Raw genomic sequence first — 16,772 nt, forward strand, 5'->3', positions numbered from 1 at the left:
CAGGCTGCTGTTCTCTCCTCTCTGCAAATCCCAGGTTTCTGTGGAAGCGTGGCACAGGACCAGCGAGCTGGCCACTGGGATGAACTGGGAGCTGGAACTTCTGCCTCCTGCATGTGATGCCAAGCACAAGAAGCACTGCTGCAGCATGAAAACCCTCAGGCTGAAGAGTTTACAGGCTCCAGTTAACAGCCACTCTGGAAACCCCAGGTAAATAACCCTCTCCCTGCCCCTGCAGGCATCCCTGGGTGGGTGTGCTGCCTGCCAAGGACGCACTGCAGCACTGGTTCCTCAGGCATGGTGTCATACTGAGAGCTCAGGCTTTGACTGTAATGCATTCATTCCTTATCTAATTTTCCTTCGACCTCCAGACAGCACGGTGCCTGGACAGAGCTCCCACCTATCCTGCCAGCAAGGGTGCTGAGAGGATCAAGGAGAGCACTTTTGCATCAGGTAATACTCCCGTGAGGAATGTTCCATCATCTTGAATGCAAACCCAGCTCCTTTTTCCATACCACAGTGCAAGGGCTCCATCAAGTCAAGCCCAGCCTGCTTTTCTTTCACGTTTCATCCTGCATGCAAGCATTGGCCATTGTTCTTCTCAGTCTTTTCCAAGGCAGACTGTTGACTGCTGAGGTTTGTGCAATCGCTTGTGAAACGCTCACGTGCGGAGACCATGAGTTGTTAGCAAAGCCAAGGGACTCCAGGAAAGCCAAGCTTTGTGTCTGGGGGAAATCATGGCTGAGCTAAAGGGCACCCCTCAGCTCCTTAGAACCGGGCTGATCTGGGGAAAGGGCATGAAACTTTGGGGGGAACGTGTGCTCCGTGCTGCCACCAGCACCCACTGTCACGGAGGGATTTCACTGGGCATGCTTTCAGCTGAGGAGCATGATTAGCTTGTCAGAAACCACTGAGCACAAACAACTCCAGAATGATTTTCAACTTAATCCCCTTACATTCCTTAGAACAAGTTGTGGCAGGACTATTTTTAACCGGAACAAGCCCAGTCTTGTCTCAATTACTTTCCCTGGTTTGTTTTTGTGGGTTTGTTTTTTTTATTTTTCTTTTTTTTTTCCGTTTGGCTTGCTTCCCACGGAAGTTTCACGGTTAATTCCCCACGCCAGGCTGTTCCTGGGCATTGCTTCACCTCCTCCACAGCATCACCTGCCTTTTCCAGTCCTTGCTGGCCGGTTTTCCGTGACCCGTATGTCTCTTCCTTCCGCGCCGCGCAGGATGTTGCTAGAAGGGCACCGTGATCCCCTTCAGCAGCGATTGAGCTCGGAAATGCCACCCAAAGCTGAGGCGCTGGGTGAGTTCAGGGCAGTGTTTGCTCTGCAGGGCACACCGAGAGATAACGCTGCCCGGTGCCATTCGCCCTCCTTTGATAAGGAACCAGGAGAGGGACTTTAACCTCCCCAGAGACCTCACGCAATGCGCTCCTCTGCCCCACTGCAGCAGATCACACCCTGCTGGGCCGCAGTCAGTGCCAGACCCGGTCCCGCCCACGGCTCGGCACATCTCCCGGGGCAGCCCACGGGACACTGGCCGCCTTCCCGAGCAGCTCCGGCACCGCAGCCCGCGGAGAGCCCGGGAGGAGAGAAGGACCTTCCGTGACAGGGGGACTCGAGGTGATGCCGGGGGACCCTGTCCGGCCCCACAGCTCCTGGGGGTGGGGCACCGGATCCGGGGCTTCTCGGGACCAGGCGCTGCCGGGGGGGGGGGGGGGTCCCGGGGCCGCTGCACCGCCCCGGGCCGCGCGCGCCGTCCGCTTCCGCTCCGAGCCCGCCTGGGGGGCGCGCGGCGCCGTCACGTGAGCGGAAGGCGGAAGCAGCCGAGGCGAGCGGGGGGACACCGGCGGGGGCGGGCCCGGGTGGGCGGAGGGGACGCGGGGGTGGAGGGCGCTTCCCGGCGGCTGTGGGACCCTCCCGGGGATGGGAGAACTGCGTTTAGGCTTCTCGCCTCAGCCCGGTTGGCGCTCGGGGGTCGGTGGGGTTCCTCGGCCGGGCCGCCTCCGCCCCACCGCCTCCGCCCTCGGCCTTGCCGGGTGCTGCTCGGTGCGGGGAAAGGCCTCTGCCCCGACCGCCGTCCCTGCCCGGCAGCGGTTGCCGTTGTGGTGATGTTTGCGCCTAGTGCGCCCTGTTAAACTTTTGCAAAGCACAAAACTGCAGGAAATTATTGCGGGTTTCAGAAAGATTGAGCAGAGCTGCGACCGAGCGGCAGCGGATCCCAGCCCTCGAGGTGGGGTTGCAGTGGTGGTTGAGCGTGGCCGGTGCTTGTGGGAAACGTCCCTCTTCAGCTGTAGGAGAGACGGCCCTGGTCAGCTGAGTCTTGCTTCTCTCTCCCCGCAGCGCTGAGCAGCCATGGAGAGGATACAGCAGGTCGTGGGGCGGGCAAGAGCTGCCTTCAAAGCGGGCCGGTGCCGCTCGCTGGAGTTCAGGATCCAGCAGCTGAAGGCTCTGGAGAGGATGGTGAAGGAGAAGGAGAGGGAGATCCTAGCAGCCATCAAGGCAGATCTGCACAAGGTCTGGACTGGAAGTGTCTTCCATCAGTCATACACAGACAGTGATCAGCATGGAAGGGAAAGTGGGGAGGCTGAGGGCTGCTTTTGCTGATGTCCTGCTAAGGCCTGCTGACACCATTGCTAAGGAGCCTAGTCTGAGGTGGGACTGGAAAGGCAGGTCCTGGCTGTCAGGTTCTGCCAGCTGCTGTACCCTGTGCCCCATGCACCCGGACTGATTGTCTTCTGTCAGGGATCCTTTGGGGCAGAACTGCCAGTATCAAACACTTAGAACCAGCAGAATTTGCCTTGTTCCTGAGCTGCTGTGGTGGGTGTGGGAGGTGGATGTGGGAGCTGGGTGCCTTTGCTGATCCCTCCCCAAGCTCCTTGTTGTTGCAGTGTGGGCCCAATGCATACAGCCATGAGATAATGGGCTTGTTGGGGGAGCTGGCCCTGACCATGGAGAAGCTGTCATCCTGGGCAGCCCCTCAGCCTGTGAAGAGGAACCTGATGACGATGAGGGATGAGGCCTTCATCCGCTACGAGCCGCTGGGAGTGGTGCTGATCATCGGGGCCTGGAACTACCCTTTTACCCTGATCATGCAGCCTTTGGTTGGGGCCATCGCAGCAGGTGGGGATCTGCTTCAGCTCCTGTCCTTCCTGGGGCCGTGGGTGGGCACTGTAGGAGGCAGGAGAGGAGTGTGAAGGTTCAAAGGCTGTGCTGCATTTGTCTTGTAGGCAATGCTGTGGTAGTGAAGCCGTCAGAGATCAGTGAGAACACAGCTAAGCTGATTGCTGATATCCTCCCCCAGTACCTTGACCAGGTGAGTGTGGTCCTGTTCCTGATGATATTGTCTTGAGAAAATATCTGGTATGCATTTAAAGGGCTCACACAGGTCAGAGTAGTTGCTTACTTTCTCCAAAGGAGTTTAAGCAGGAGGTACAGGAAGGGCTGAATTACTCATAGAGCACTAAGATGTTGTCATGTTCTTCATATCTTAGCATAACCTAACATGCTTATATAACACTGCTGCAACGTGACATCCCTTCTGACATTCAACACTCTGAAGAGGTGTGTGAGTGTACCTCTCACTGCAGCAGCTGCTTCCTTCTCTGCAGGGCTAGGAGTCCCCCTAGGTGAGCACAAGTTTGTGCTGGATGCTGCCTGTGTCTGGCTCTTACTGAGGACTGGGTGCCATTTACTCTGTAGCAGCATGTCCTGGGTTTCCCTGTCCTGCCAAACCAGACTGAGAGCAGGATGTGTTGTTTTTCCTCTGCTTCTCTGGCAGCTTTGTCATCCATTGCACTGTGTCCCTGAGGCTGTTTCTCTCTCAGCACAGCTCCACTGGGAGCTTCCTCCAGGGACTTGGCATTGTCTTGATGTAGGGTGAGAGCTGAGGAGGGAGGCAGTCCTCAGGAGAGCTCAGTGATCATACATGCCTTGACTTTTAATCTGTGGGAGCAACTCTATGGCCTGATTCAGCCCTGGCCACAAACTCCAATTCTTTTATTTCAAATGAAACTTGGCTTTAGGAGAAGGAGCAAAGCTTTTCTCTGTTCTCACTCTCGTTCAGCTGTTAACAGAGCCTGCGAGTGAGCCTGCCCCATGCAGAGCTGCTGCCTTGACATGTGCTGTAAGTCATGGTAACTATAAGGCTCGTTTGCCCCACAGGAGCTGTACCCTGTGGTCACTGGAGGAGTGCCTGAGACCACAGAGCTGCTGAAGCAGAGATTTGATCACATCCTCTACACTGGCAACTCCGCGGTGGGCAAAATCGTGATGGCAGCGGCGGCCAAGCACCTGACGCCGGTCACCCTGGAGCTGGGGGGGAAGAGTCCCTGCTACATCGACAGCGACTGTGACCTGGCTGTCGCCTGCAGGTCAGGCTCTTGGAGCCCTTGCTGGGGCCTGAGCGGTGGGACAGGGCAGGGGCACGTCCGTGGGCTCTCGTCCCCAGCCCGTGGGTGTCCTTCAGGCGCTTTCAGCTGGGCTGTGAGCTCTGAAGGGACTGAGCCCAGGGCAACCTTCTCCCTGTGCCCGCAGGCGGATAACGTGGGGCAAGTACATGAACTGTGGGCAAACCTGCATCGCCCCTGACTACATCCTCTGCCACCCATCCATTCAGAGCCAGGTGGTGGAGAACATCAAGGCCACTCTGCAGGTGAGCATGGAGTTGCTGGAGCTGTGGCAGTTGTCCCCGCTACAGGCCAGGGGCGAGGTGCTGGAGCTGCAGCCCCGGAGCTGTGGCTGTTGCAAAGGGCTCTTGAGCACTTTGGCTCTGCTGTGCCCTTTGGCAGGAGTTCTATGGGGCAGATGTGAAGTCATCTCCCGATTACGAAAGGATCATCAACAAGCACCACTTCAAGAGGATCCTGGGCCTGCTGGAAGGGCAGAAGATTGCTCATGGGGGAGAGACTGATGAGGCCTCCTGCTTCATAGGTACCTCTGGGAGCTGTCTGGGAGGGGAGCCGGAGGCTGGGGCCTTCTGCCGGGGCAGCCTTTTGGGAGCTGCATGCGCCTCTGGCTTGCTTGGTGCGTGTTGCATGCAGGCAGTGCCCAGCCAAGGTCCTGTGATGGACCACACCTTCTGTGCTGCTCACACCATCTCTGTTCCCCTCAGCACCCACCATCCTCACCGACGTTTCTCCGGAGTCAAAGGTGATGGAGGAGGAGATCTTTGGACCAGTCCTCCCCATTGTGCCTGTGAAGAGTGTGGAGGAAGCCATTGAGTTCATCAACCTTCGGGAGAAGCCTCTTGCCCTGTATGTCTTCTCCAACAAGAAGGAGGTGAGTCTGGGCTGCGCTCCCTGTGGAGGTGTCTGTGTGCAATTCAATCCTGGACATGGCCCACCCCAGGCCTGACTGCCTGCAGGGTCTCTGTTGCCTCCTCTTTGCCTGTGAATCACAGCCTCTGGCTCCCAGGGGACCACGAGTGTCCCCAGAGCTGCTGGAAGTTCCCAGTCTCCTGCTGCAGGATTTCATCTTTGTATGACTCTGATAAGATCCTGAGTTTTCTCTTTGGTGCTATGTAGTCTTTCATGATCAATTTAGTTACTTTTAATATATCCCTAGTGAGGAGAGTTCCCAGGCTTCCATCTCTCCCATTCCTTCTCTGAACTTTTTAACCCTGTGTGAAGAGGGCTTCTCTGAGTTGTTAGACAGGGAGAGGGCTGTGGGCTCATAGTTTCCTTCCTAGTCCTGCTCAGTTACGCTGTCTGGTCTCTGCTGGGCCTTTGTAATGGTTTGTTTGCTTTCTCTTGCCAGTTAATCAAGAGAGTCATCTCAGAGACCTCCAGTGGGGGGTTTACTGGAAATGATGTCATCATGCATTTCTTCCTCTCCACCTTACCTTTTGGTGGTGTTGGTAAGTTACTGGAGCTCCTCCAAATGTTGTGATTGCTGCAGGGTGTGTCCCAGGGAACAGCAGCAGATGGTTTGTGGCCAGGTACCCCAGTGCCTGTTACAGCCAAAGGGTTTCTGTGTAGCACTTCTCAATAATAAATTCTGGGAGTATGTTTGGATGAGGCTAAAAGAGAAAAACCTCTGGGCCTGAACCAGCAGTGTTCTGCTGCTGGGAGCAGCAAGAAACTGTCCTGGAATTGAAAAACCTGAAGTGCACCCTGTAAAGCTCCTCAGGAGCCCCTTCTCACACAGCACTTGGTCAGATCTCAGAGCTTTAGCGTGGTGCTTTGAGTGGGAGCTGAATTCAGGGATGGGCTGGAGATGGTCAGAGGCACAGCAAACAGTGCACACAGGGGTACAAGTACTGGAGAGGGTGTAGTGAGAAGGAGGTGGGGAAGAAGGGGGATGGAGTGCAGGTGGACATCTGGGCGACTGAGAAGTGCTGCAGAGAGGAAGGATCAGTTGTGTCCTCTCTGCAGGAACACAGAGAAGTGCAAGGAAGCAGATGCAGGGCGGGTAAGGCACAGGCCAGCTGGCAAGCAACTGGAATTCTGTGCTGCTTCTTGCCCTGCTGGTGGCCTCTAGCGGCCAAGGTCTGACCGGCTGAGCCTGCGGTGTGACCTGCCTGGCTTCTGTCCCTCAGGGAACAGTGGGATGGGAGCCTACCACGGCAAGCACAGCTTTGAGACCTTCTCCCACCGCCGTTCCTGCTTGATCAAGGACCTGAAGATGGAAGGGACAAACAACCTCCGGTATCCCCCCATCAGCCAGAAGAAGGTGGATTGGGCCAAGTTCTTCATTTTGAAACGGTTTAACAAGGGCCAAATTGGCCTGGCCCTGTTGGCCCTGCTGGGGATCGTGGCAGCAGTGGTGTGGAAGGTGAGCTTTGTGTCTTTGCTATCTCTGTGAGTGCATGTGCAATCCATCTGATCTTCTGCAAGTTCCCTCTTTGCAGCTCAGCCCTTCCTTAGAGCCTGGCCTGATTTTTCAGTCTGGGGTCTGATGATGTCTGGCCCGCCTGAAACTGTCACAATCTGCTTCTCCCTCTTGCAAGTGGTATCTAGGATAGGATTGTCCTCAGGCCTCTTAGACTGTTGTGCCTTGGTAGGTGACAGCTGTGAGAAGCTCCCTCCAGGGGCAGAGGCTGGTATGTTTTGGACAGGTTAGGTAGGAGTAGATGCAATTCCAGGGCTTTCTTCAGCAGCGCTGCGAGTTGTTCCACAGCCTAGCCCAAGTGGCTGCTGCTCTGGGCTCTGGCACCCTGGGGAAGGGAGATTGTGTTCTACTGCCAAAGGCTACCATAAGCTCTTTTTCCTCACCCTGTTGCAGCCCCAGTCTGACCTTAGCTCACATTATTTCCATTTCTTCTTTGCTTCTGGCTGGGCAGTGCAGAAGGGTGGGATGTCCTTCCTGCTCTGCAGGAGGCTGAAGCTTGCTGGTGCTGGCTGGAGATCTGGACATGCTTCCCTAAGTAAAGGGATAAAATCTAACACTCCCAAGTGGGATTTCTGGTGGTTCTGCATGGCTGAGGGACCAGATGCTTTGTCTGCCTATGCTGGTTGGTCCTTGCAAAGCTCAGCTGTTCATCCTTCCCATCCATGCCCTGAGTAACTGACTTTATGGAGCAGCTACTGAGGGGACAGGAGGTGGCAGTGTAGATCAGAACTCTGCCCTTCAGACTGTTCTGCATCGTTCCTGCTGCAAGGAGATGTGCAGGAGCCCAGCAAGCCAAGGATAAGTAACCTACCTGCCTGCATGTTTGAGTTCAGGAGATGGCACAAGAGCCAACAGCTGGCTCAGGCCTTGGAGCAGCAGCCAGGCTGTGTCTAGGTGATTGGCTTCTCAGGGAAGGGGGGAGCTCACAGCATCTTGAAACCGTTTGGGTTTTCTCAGAATCACCACTCTGTGCTGAAGAGAAAAGCCCTCTTGATTGTGCTGGCTGTGCAGAGGCTGGGCTGGCCCAATGTGTGGTAAGGAGGAGCAGGTTTCAGAGCACTGCTGTGGCTGTCACAGTGAGGTAGGAGTCTTTTTCTTCTCCTGTGTGTAGACCTGATTTGAGATGGTGCAAAGCCACATCAGAGTAGTGAATGTGGAGCCTGCAGGAGGTTCCCCCGGAGTGCGATGCTCTGCCCGGCAGCGCTCAGAGCTGCGGCACCCGGGATGACCACAGTCAGTGCATGCCCAGGGGGCAGGAGGGCCCTGGGGAAACTCATCCTGAGTGAGGGGGCTTTGCTTCAGGCTGTTCTAGACAGTGAGTTGGTTTTGTCTCAGCAAATCCCTTCACAAGACCTTGGTGTTGTGTTTCCTTTCACAGGTAGTTTAAGGTTGAAGAGAGGAGGAGGCGCCGAGTGCAAGCCACACTCTGAGTGCTCGCTTTGTGCCTGCTGCCTTGAGCTGGGGAGTCACTTCTTTTTCTTCTGTACTGGGTTCTTTCAGTGAGCTGCTGAACACACAGCATTCCCTTAGAGAGACACTAACCAGGAGAAAGCTCAGGCTCCTGTTTACTGAACAGCCATGCTGAAACAGAGGGACCACTAGTACAAGCTCTCAAAAGGACTGCAGAGCAAGAGATACCAGCCCCTACCTCCACCCCATGCCATGCAGAGTTCTGGTCCCAGGGACACACATGCTGTGTCTTGAACCAGTGACAAATAGGAGCTAACGTTTCAGCTGTCACTGGGTTGTCAGGTTTTTCCCTGCAGTTTTCTGTTGTGCTCTGGACAGCCACCCTTTTGGTGATGAGTCTGAAGCAGGCTGTGCTGGCTGCTACCAGTAGTGGTGGTTGTGAATAAACCCAGGGAGGTTCCCCTTGCATGTTTAACTGAGGTGAAATATTCATTGATCTCTGCAAACCAGAAGCATCCACAGGTGGGATTCAGCCCTCTCTGGGGTTCTGGGTTTCATCCTGTGCCTGTCACAATTATTTGGCAGTTAGAAAGTGACAAAGATGATGGCTGCACTGCCTGTGCTCTGCAGATAAGAGTATCTGACACTGATACAGAACAGCTTCCAGGCCTGTTTGGAGAAGGGAGAAGCCCACAACAAAGTGCCCTGTTGAGGGCTACCCCCACACAGCCATTCACTGGCTCCCTCAGTGGAACAGGGAAGAGAATCATAAGGATCAAAGTGAGAAGCCTTGCAGGCTAAGTTAAAGACAGTTTAATAGGTGAAGTGAAGCTGGGTGTGCAAACAGATGAAGGAATGCATTGATTACTTCCCCTCAAGCAGGCAGGTGTTCAGCCATCCCCAGGAGAGCAAGGCTGCAGCACCTTGTGGTGACTTGGGCAGACTTGCCAAAGCCCTGTGTCCAGCCTATCCTCCTTGCCCCTTCAGCTTTTATCACTGAGCACAACACCACATGGTCTGAAATGTCCCTTTGGTCAGCTGGGGTCAGCTCTCCCAACCATGTCTCCTCTCCATTTCTTGCTGTCCCCCACCTATGGACTGGTGGGGTGAGAAATGGAGACTGTAACACTGTGCCAGCAGTGTTCAGCAACAACTAAACCATGGATGTGCTACCAGCACTGCTTCAGTCCCAAATCCAAACCACAGCACTGTCCTACTATGAAGAAACTGAGTGACTGTGGTGAAAATTAACTCCATCCCAGGCAAAACCAGTACAAAGCTGTTCCTGGCCAGAATCCTCCAAGGGAAAACAACTGCTGAAAGAGTGTGTACATACTCCTCTCTGTTCCAGCTTCTGGGGCTGTATAAGCTTGCACTGAGAGGTAATGGGGGGTTTCTTGTGGCTTGGGGAGAGGATGCTGGAGAAAAAAATTGAAGTGAAAAGGACCTGAGAAATATGAATGCTGAGAAATACTAATGTTCAAAGAAGCAAAAAGGTAAAGATAATAATTAACTGCAATGGCTCACTATACAGAATTACATTTACTGTGCAATAAGGTAGGATTTCTTCATGTCTGCTGAAAATCCATATGCTAAGCCTTTTTAATGATATATTTTGCAAGTACTAAATAAACACAGAATTTAAATAATAACCTGAGCCTGGTTAAGTCCCTGCAGTCTCCTGAGGTGATCCTGCCCATGCTCTGCTGCTCCCTGCTCTGCTGTGGCTGGGCCAAACATCACACACGTGTTGCAGGGTGCCTCTGATCCTGTGCTGAAGTGCAGGATGCCAGAGGTGCCTGAAGCTAGGCAGGGCATGGAGTGTGGTGATGCTGGGAGCTGTGGAGAAACCTGACTCTTTCTGCTGGTCCAGAGGAGGGCTGTAAAGGTGATCAGAGGGCTGGAGCACCTCGCCTCCAAAAACAAAGTGAAAGAATTGGAGCTGTTCAGCCTGGAGAAGAGAAGGCTCCAGGGAGTCCTGAGAGCTGCATTTTGATGTCTGGAGGGGACCTACAGGCAGGCTGGGGAGCGACTGTTCAGAAGGGCCTGCGGTGATAGGACAAGGGGCAGTGGTTTGAAACTGGAGCAGGGAGATTTAGGTTGGACATCAGGAGGAAGTTCTGCACAATGAGAGTGGTAAAATACTGGAACAGGTTGCCCAGGGCTGTGGTTGAGGTCCCATCCCTGGAGACATTGAAGATCAGACTCGATGTGTCCCTGGGCAGCCTGATCTAGTTGGGAGGTGTCCCTGCTGACTGCAGGGGGGTTGGACAAGATGAGGCTCTCTTCCAAGCCGATGCAATCTGTGAATCCAGTCCCATCCTGTGCAAATCCACCCCCTGATTGCCAGCCACCCACAGGCACTGCCCATTTGGGGGCTGTTAAACCCAGCTGACAGCCTGGGCTGTGTTTGTTGGCTGCGAGCAGCTGCTGCAGCAGGTTGAAAGTGCTCTGCTGGCCCTGTGCAGCCAGCGTGGGCACAGCCTTGGGGTCTCACAGTCCCACAGGGGCAGGTGGATGCAGCCATCCAGGGCTTCCACATTCCTGGTGCAAGGATGAATCTGGGTTAAGGACCTCTTGTGTCTAGCAAGAGCCTGGGCTCAGGCCAGCTGTCCTCTTGTGGGAGGAGAGATTGCTCCAAGTTGTGTCAGGGGAAGGGCTTGCAACTGCTTGCACTCACTGTGGGAGACTGCTGGAGAGAGAGAAGCTTCTCTGCAGGTAACTTTCTTTTTTCCTTCATTTTTGGAATGAATCACCTGCTTTCTTGGCTGGCATCTGGGCTGTGTCCAGGTGGGTAGGGGAGGGCACATGGCAAAGGTTGCAAGGGAACCTTGGTGTCTTGTTCAGGTAGGGACTGCAGGCAGAGCTCTGGCCGCCAGAAAGCAGGACAAAACCTCTGCAAGGGTAGGGCAGGTTTCCACAAAGCCATGTGGGGACTTGAGGTTATGGGGGAAACAGGTATGAGCTAGCTCCAGGTACACAGCTCCACTTCCAGCTGGCTGCCCAACAAGACCATGGTCAGCTGGGTTCAAGGGTATGCCCAAATTGGAGGAAAGCAGAACAGATCTCTCCATCCCAAGAGATGCTAGATTGCCATCAGAGCTGGCATCTGTTGGTGGACCCTGTGCAGGTAGGACAGGGCATTGGAAGATGTGAGCCCTGAGCAGTTGCCATGGAAGGAGAGTATCTCCTTACTTTGCTACAGGTAGGACATCTCTTGGTGGTGTCCTCAGCGTTCCCAGGCCTGAGCAGCCCTCCATGGCCCCGTGGTCAGCTGAGTCTTGCTGCTCTCTCCCTGCAGCTCTGAGCAGCCATGGAGAGCATACAGGAGGTCGTGGGGAAGGCGAGAGCTGCCTTCTACTCAGGCCGGTGCCGCGCACTGGAGTTCAGGATCCAGCAGCTGAAGGCTCTGGAGAGGATGGTGAAGGAGAAGGAGAGGGAGATCCTAGCAGCCATCGAGGCAGATCTGCACAAGGTGTGGGTTGGTGGGGAGGACCTCTCCCTTCTGCTGTGCATGGGCAGTGGTCAGCACTGAGGAAAGCAGCAACCCCCAGGGCTGCCTTCACCATGTCAGATGATGTCTGCATGGTCCTGGATGATTTTGCTGTGCCTCACTGGGCAGGTGCAGTGGGTGTGGGAGGTGGGTGAGGGAGCTGGGTGCCTTTGCTGGCCCACCCCAAGCTCCTGTTGTTACAGTGTAGGCACAAAGCATTCATCTTTGAGATGGTAAGTGTGCTGGAGGAGCTGGCCCTGGCCATTGGCAGGCTGCCATCCTGGGCAGCCCCTCAGCCTGTGAAGAGGAACCTGATGACGATGAGGGCTGAGGCCTACACCTGCTTTGAGCCGCTGGGAGTGGTGCTGATCACAGGGACCTGGAACTACCCCTTCTTAACTGTCATGCAGCCCTTGGTCGGGGCCATAGCAGCAGGTGGGGACCTGCTTCAGCCCCTGTCCTCTCCTGCCTCCTGCCCCACCACACCCCAGAAGGAGTGTGACAGCTTAGTGGTTGTGCTGCATTTGTCTTGTAGGCAATGCTGTGGTGGTGAAGCCATCAGAGATCAGTGAGAACACAGCTAAGGTGATGGCTGACCTCCTCCCCCAGTACCTTGACCAGGTGAGTGTGGCTCTACAGCAGTCCCTGGGTTTCTATATGACAGTGATGAGCTGTCCTGGGGTGACCCCCACATCTTGTCCTGCAGGAGCTGTACCCTGTGGTCACTGGAGGAGTGCCTGAGACCACAGAGCTGCTGAAGCAGAGATTTGATCACATCCTCTACACTGGCAACTCCGCGGTGGGCAAAATCGTGATGGCAGCGGCGGCCAAGCACCTGACGCCGGTCACCCTGGAGCTGGGGGGGAAGAGTCCCTGCTACATCGACAGCGACTGTGACCTGGCTGTCGCCTGCAGGTCAGGCTCTTGGAGCCCTTGCTGGGGCCTGAGCGGTGGGACAGGGCAGGGGCACGTCCGTGGGCTCTCGTCCCCAGCCCGTGGGTGTCCTTCAGGCGCTTTCAGCTGGGCTGTGAGCTCTGAAGGGACTGAGCCCAGGGCAACCTTCTCCCTGTGCCCGCAGGCGGATAACGTGGGGCAAGTACATGAACTGTGGGCAAACCTGCATCGCCCCTGACTACATCCTCTGCCACCCATCCATTCAGAGCCAGGTGGTGGAGAACATCAAGGCCACTCTGCAGGTGAGCATGGAGTTGCTGGAGCTGTGGCAGTTGTCCCCGCTACAGGCCAGGTGCGAGGTGCTGGAGCTGCAGCCCCAGAGCTGTGGCTGTTGCAAAGGGCTCTTGAGCACTTTGGCTCTGCTGTGCCCTTTGGCAGGAGTTCTATGGGGCAGATGTGAAGTCATCTCCCGATTACGAAAGGATCATCAACAAGCACCACTTCAAGAGGATCCTGGGCCTGCTGGAAGGGCAGAAGATTGCTCATGGGGGAGAGACTGATGAGGCCTCCTGCTTCATAGGTACCTCTGGGAGCTGTCTGGGAGGGGAGCCGGAGGCTGGGGCCTTCTGCCGGGGCAGCCTTTTGGGAGCTGCATGCGCCTCTGGCTTGCTTGGTGCGTGTTGCATGCAGGCAGTGCCCAGCCAAGGTCCTGTGATGGACCACACCTTCTGTGCTGCTCACACCATCTCTGTTCCCCTCAGCACCCACCATCCTCACCGACGTTTCTCCGGAGTCAAAGGTGATGGAGGAGGAGATCTTTGGACCAGTCCTCCCCATTGTGCCTGTGAAGAGTGTGGAGGAAGCCATTGAGTTCATCAACCTTCGGGAGAAGCCTCTTGCCCTGTATGTCTTCTCCAACAAGAAGGAGGTGAGTCTGGGCTGCGCTCCCTGTGGAGGTGTCTGTGTGCAATTCAATCCTGGACATGGCCCACCCCAGGCCTGACTGCCTGCAGGGTCTCTGTTGCCTCCTCTTTGCCTGTGAATCACAGCCTCTGGATCCCAGGGGACCACGAGTGTCCCCAGAGCTGCTGGAAGTTCCCGGTCTCCTGCTGCAGGACTCTGGGTTTGCACAGCTCCCTGTGCACCTTGGTTGCCAGCCCATGCTGGTGGGTTCAATTTCCTTGCACACCTCCTGCCCTGTTGCACCAGGTCGGGAATTTACAGCAGGGCTTTGCAATGACACAACAGCCTTGGGCCATTCAGGTGGGAGGGCTGAGGAGCAGCCCAGGCTCTGGCTCAGGCACAACCTGTCCCACTGAGACAAGCCTTTTCATTTTGTGTCTGTTCATGCTGGGCACAGCTTGTGCTCCCTCAAGGAGCAAGGCACATCCTGTCCCCACCACAAAGGGGAATGCAGGCTTCACCTTTGACACCTACCTCCTCTGGTAAATGCCAGGATGTTGTTGGCCCACCTTGATTTCCCTCTGTGCCATATCTCATTGTGGGCAGCTGATCAGAAAGGTGATGTTGGAGACCTCCAGCGGTGGTGTGACAGTCAACGATGTCCTCATACAGTATGGGGTTCTCAGTCTGCCCTTTGGAGGTGTGGGTAAGTCTTTGCTTCATCCTAAACACCTGGTTTCAGTCTCCCACCAGCAGCCTCAGACCCAGGTGCCATCATGGGCATCTGGCAGTTCAGGAACTTGCAGCTTTATTTTTCTCCGTTAGTGTTTTCACTGCTGAGTTTCAGTGTAAAAGGCTCATGAGTGGCTGGAGCAGCTGATGCCTGTAGACCCTCTGGGAAGGCCCTCTGACATCTATCCACAGCTCAGGTTCTCCTGCACTGGGGCATGGGATAAAGTTGCCTGTGGCCAAGCAGCTGGTTGAGCATCCATGGTCACTGTCAGGTTCATGGCTTTGTAGCAGAGACCACCTGGCTGTGGGTAGTGTGCTGAGGGTTTGGGTGTTTCTGATGGCAGGTTGCTGAATGTCTTCCTTGTGTCACACTGCTTGAAATACCAGACCCTGTCCCTCCTGTCCCCTGCCCTAGTGTGAATTTGGTGGAAGAAGCAGGGCTGGGCCCTAGGGAGGAGAGGGCTGGTGCCATCAACACTGGAGGATGGATGCACACAACCAGCTGCTCACTGCCTTGAGTTCAAAGCAGTGAGCAGCTCCTCTCTTGTTTCTGGGTAGTTATTACAGCTGCCCTTTGCTGCCCTTTGCTGCCCTTTGCTTCTCTGCCCATGGGGAGCAGAGCAGCTGCTCCACAGTGGGAGACGCCATGGTCATGGTGTCTGTGTCCTGGGGGCTCCCAAGGAGAGTCTCAGCAATGTAACTGTCACTGTGCACAGCATGACCTGCCTGGGTTGTGTCTCAGGCAACAGTGGGATGGGAGCCTGCCACGGCAAGCACAGCTTTGAGACCTTCTCCCACCGCCGCTCCTGCTTGGTCAAGGACCTGAAGATGGAGATTCTGAACTTCTATCGGTACCCGCCAAGCAGCCAGAAGAAGGTGGATTTCATCAAGTTTGCTGTCTTTAAGCAGCTCAACAAGAGCCAAATGGCACTGGTCATCTTGGCCCTGCTGGGGATTGTGGCAGCAGTGGTGATAAAGGTGAGCTTTGGTTCTCTGCCGTCCACATGAGCCCCCAGCTGTGTCCCCTCAGTCCTGGCTGGTCTCAGCCCCCATCATCCTGTTGCCTCGGGCTCTGCTCCCTTCTCTGTGGGACTCAGCCTTGTTTTGGTGCCTCTCCAGATGCTGTCACCACAGGAGAGGGGTGATCAGCAGTCTGGACTCGTACCCTGCCACTCACTCCCTGCAGTCCTAGTTCTGAACTTTTTCTTTGCTGCAATTCCATCACTTCTGAGGCAGCAGGGAATGAAATGCACCCAAAGCAGAGCAGCTCTGGGCTGGGGGGTCCAGTTCCTGCTGAAACAGGAACTGATTCAGAGCTGCACTGTTGGTTATGTCTCAGCAGGGAGTGGTGGCAGAAAGATAAAGGAAGCATCTGCCCTGCTTTGCAAACAGGAGCCCATCTAAAGCCTTTTGGGTGTGGAGGAAATCCTTTGTCACAAGGAGGGCATCCAAACAAACTCTGTTGTTACTGAGCCTCTCACCTATGCAATGCCTCTCTTGATCCCCACAGAGCTGCCTCCCACCAGTACTAAGCCTGACAAAATTAGGACAGACTGAGAGAGTTGGGGCTATTCACTCTGGAGAAGAGAAGGCTCCAAGGAGACTTGATTGTGGTTTTCCAGTATCTTAAGATGGCCTACAAGAAAGCTGGGGAGGGACTTTTGAGGGTGTCAGGTAGTGATAGGACTAGGGAGAATGGAACGAAAATGGAAATAGGTAGATTCAGATTGGATGTTAGGAAGAAATGCTTCCCTGTGAGGGTGGTGAGACACTGGACCAGGTTGCACTGGGAGGTGGTGGAAGCCTCATGCCTGGAGGCTTTTAAGGCCAGGCTAGATGTGGCTCTGAGCAACCTGATCTAGAGTGAGGTGTCCCTGCCCATGGCAGGGGGGTTGGAACTAGATGATCCTTGAGGTCCCTTCCAACCCTAACAATTCTATGATTCTATAAAATGTGGGGCTTACTGATGGGAACTGGGCAGACTGGTTGTCCCCAGTAGCCTGCCCATAGCAGAGGGAAAGAGCCTCTAAGAACTTAGAACCATAGAATTATTTTGCTTAGGAGACCTTTGAGTCCAACCATGAGCCCAGCACTGCCAGGTCCCCACTGAACCATATCCCTCAGCACCAGCTTGTAGCACCTGATCCTTGAAAGGGCTCATGACTGAACAGATTGATGTCTTGTTGCAGGGGAAAACACTTCTAGCCATCTAGGGTGTGCAATGCCTACCTGAGGTGACAGCAAAGGCTTTCTGAGCTGTGGCCACACTCTGTCCCAAGGACCTGAGGGTCACCCCTGGCCGTCGCACCACCGGTACAAAGCATTTGGGGCTGATGGGGGCAACACTGCTGTGACCAGGAGTCCCAGGTCTGAGGAAGGCCTTGGCCAGAGTGCTGAGCACCACCCACCTGATCTGTCATCGAATTCCCATTTATGTATTGCTTTAGTGGTTGCATTTACCTCCAAACTTGTAGCTGGAAGCTGACTTGCACTTGAATAAAAATGTT

The 16,772-nt window shown here is 55.1% G+C and overlaps 3 protein-coding genes across 4 annotated transcripts; all 3 read left to right on the forward strand.

Moving 5' to 3' along the window:
- The first annotated feature begins 1,937 nt into the window (after positions 1–1,937).
- On the forward strand, positions 1,938–9,213 carry ALDH3A2 (aldehyde dehydrogenase 3 family member A2). Of its 2 annotated transcripts, XM_054166257.1 has the most exons (12): positions 1,938–2,235; positions 2,346–2,519; positions 2,894–3,125; positions 3,233–3,318; positions 4,167–4,375; positions 4,539–4,656; positions 4,793–4,934; positions 5,116–5,282; positions 5,760–5,859; positions 6,541–6,776; positions 7,791–7,914; positions 8,212–9,213. In XM_054166257.1, exons 2-11 carry the CDS (start codon positions 2,358–2,360, stop codon positions 7,869–7,871), a joined length of 1,533 nt encoding a protein of 510 aa, XP_054022232.1. In that variant the 5' UTR covers positions 1,938–2,235; positions 2,346–2,357; the 3' UTR covers positions 7,872–7,914; positions 8,212–9,213. The 2 variants fall into 2 exon arrangements, with proteins under 2 accessions (XP_054022232.1, XP_054022233.1); XM_054166258.1 differs by lacking the exons at positions 1,938–2,235; positions 7,791–7,914 and having other exon boundaries at positions 2,253–2,519.
- A 3,039-nt stretch (positions 9,214–12,252) lies between these two features.
- LOC104302807 (aldehyde dehydrogenase family 3 member A2) lies at positions 12,253–14,326 on the forward strand. Its single transcript, XM_054166259.1, has 6 exons — positions 12,253–12,357; positions 12,443–12,651; positions 12,815–12,932; positions 13,069–13,210; positions 13,392–13,558; positions 14,087–14,326. Exons 1-6 carry the CDS (start codon positions 12,325–12,327, stop codon positions 14,105–14,107), a joined length of 690 nt encoding a protein of 229 aa, XP_054022234.1. The 5' UTR covers positions 12,253–12,324; the 3' UTR covers positions 14,108–14,326.
- A 614-nt stretch (positions 14,327–14,940) lies between these two features.
- LOC128897645 (aldehyde dehydrogenase family 3 member A2-like) lies at positions 14,941–16,761 on the forward strand. The gene is made up of 2 exons (XM_054166260.1): positions 14,941–15,243; positions 16,455–16,761. Exons 1-2 carry the CDS (start codon positions 14,983–14,985, stop codon positions 16,476–16,478), a joined length of 285 nt encoding a protein of 94 aa, XP_054022235.1. The 5' UTR covers positions 14,941–14,982; the 3' UTR covers positions 16,479–16,761.
- Positions 16,762–16,772: the final 11 nt, after the last annotated feature.

This window comes from Dryobates pubescens, chromosome 13, assembly GCF_014839835.1.
Source record: "Dryobates pubescens isolate bDryPub1 chromosome 13, bDryPub1.pri, whole genome shotgun sequence".
NCBI lineage: Eukaryota > Metazoa > Chordata > Aves > Piciformes > Picidae > Dryobates > Dryobates pubescens.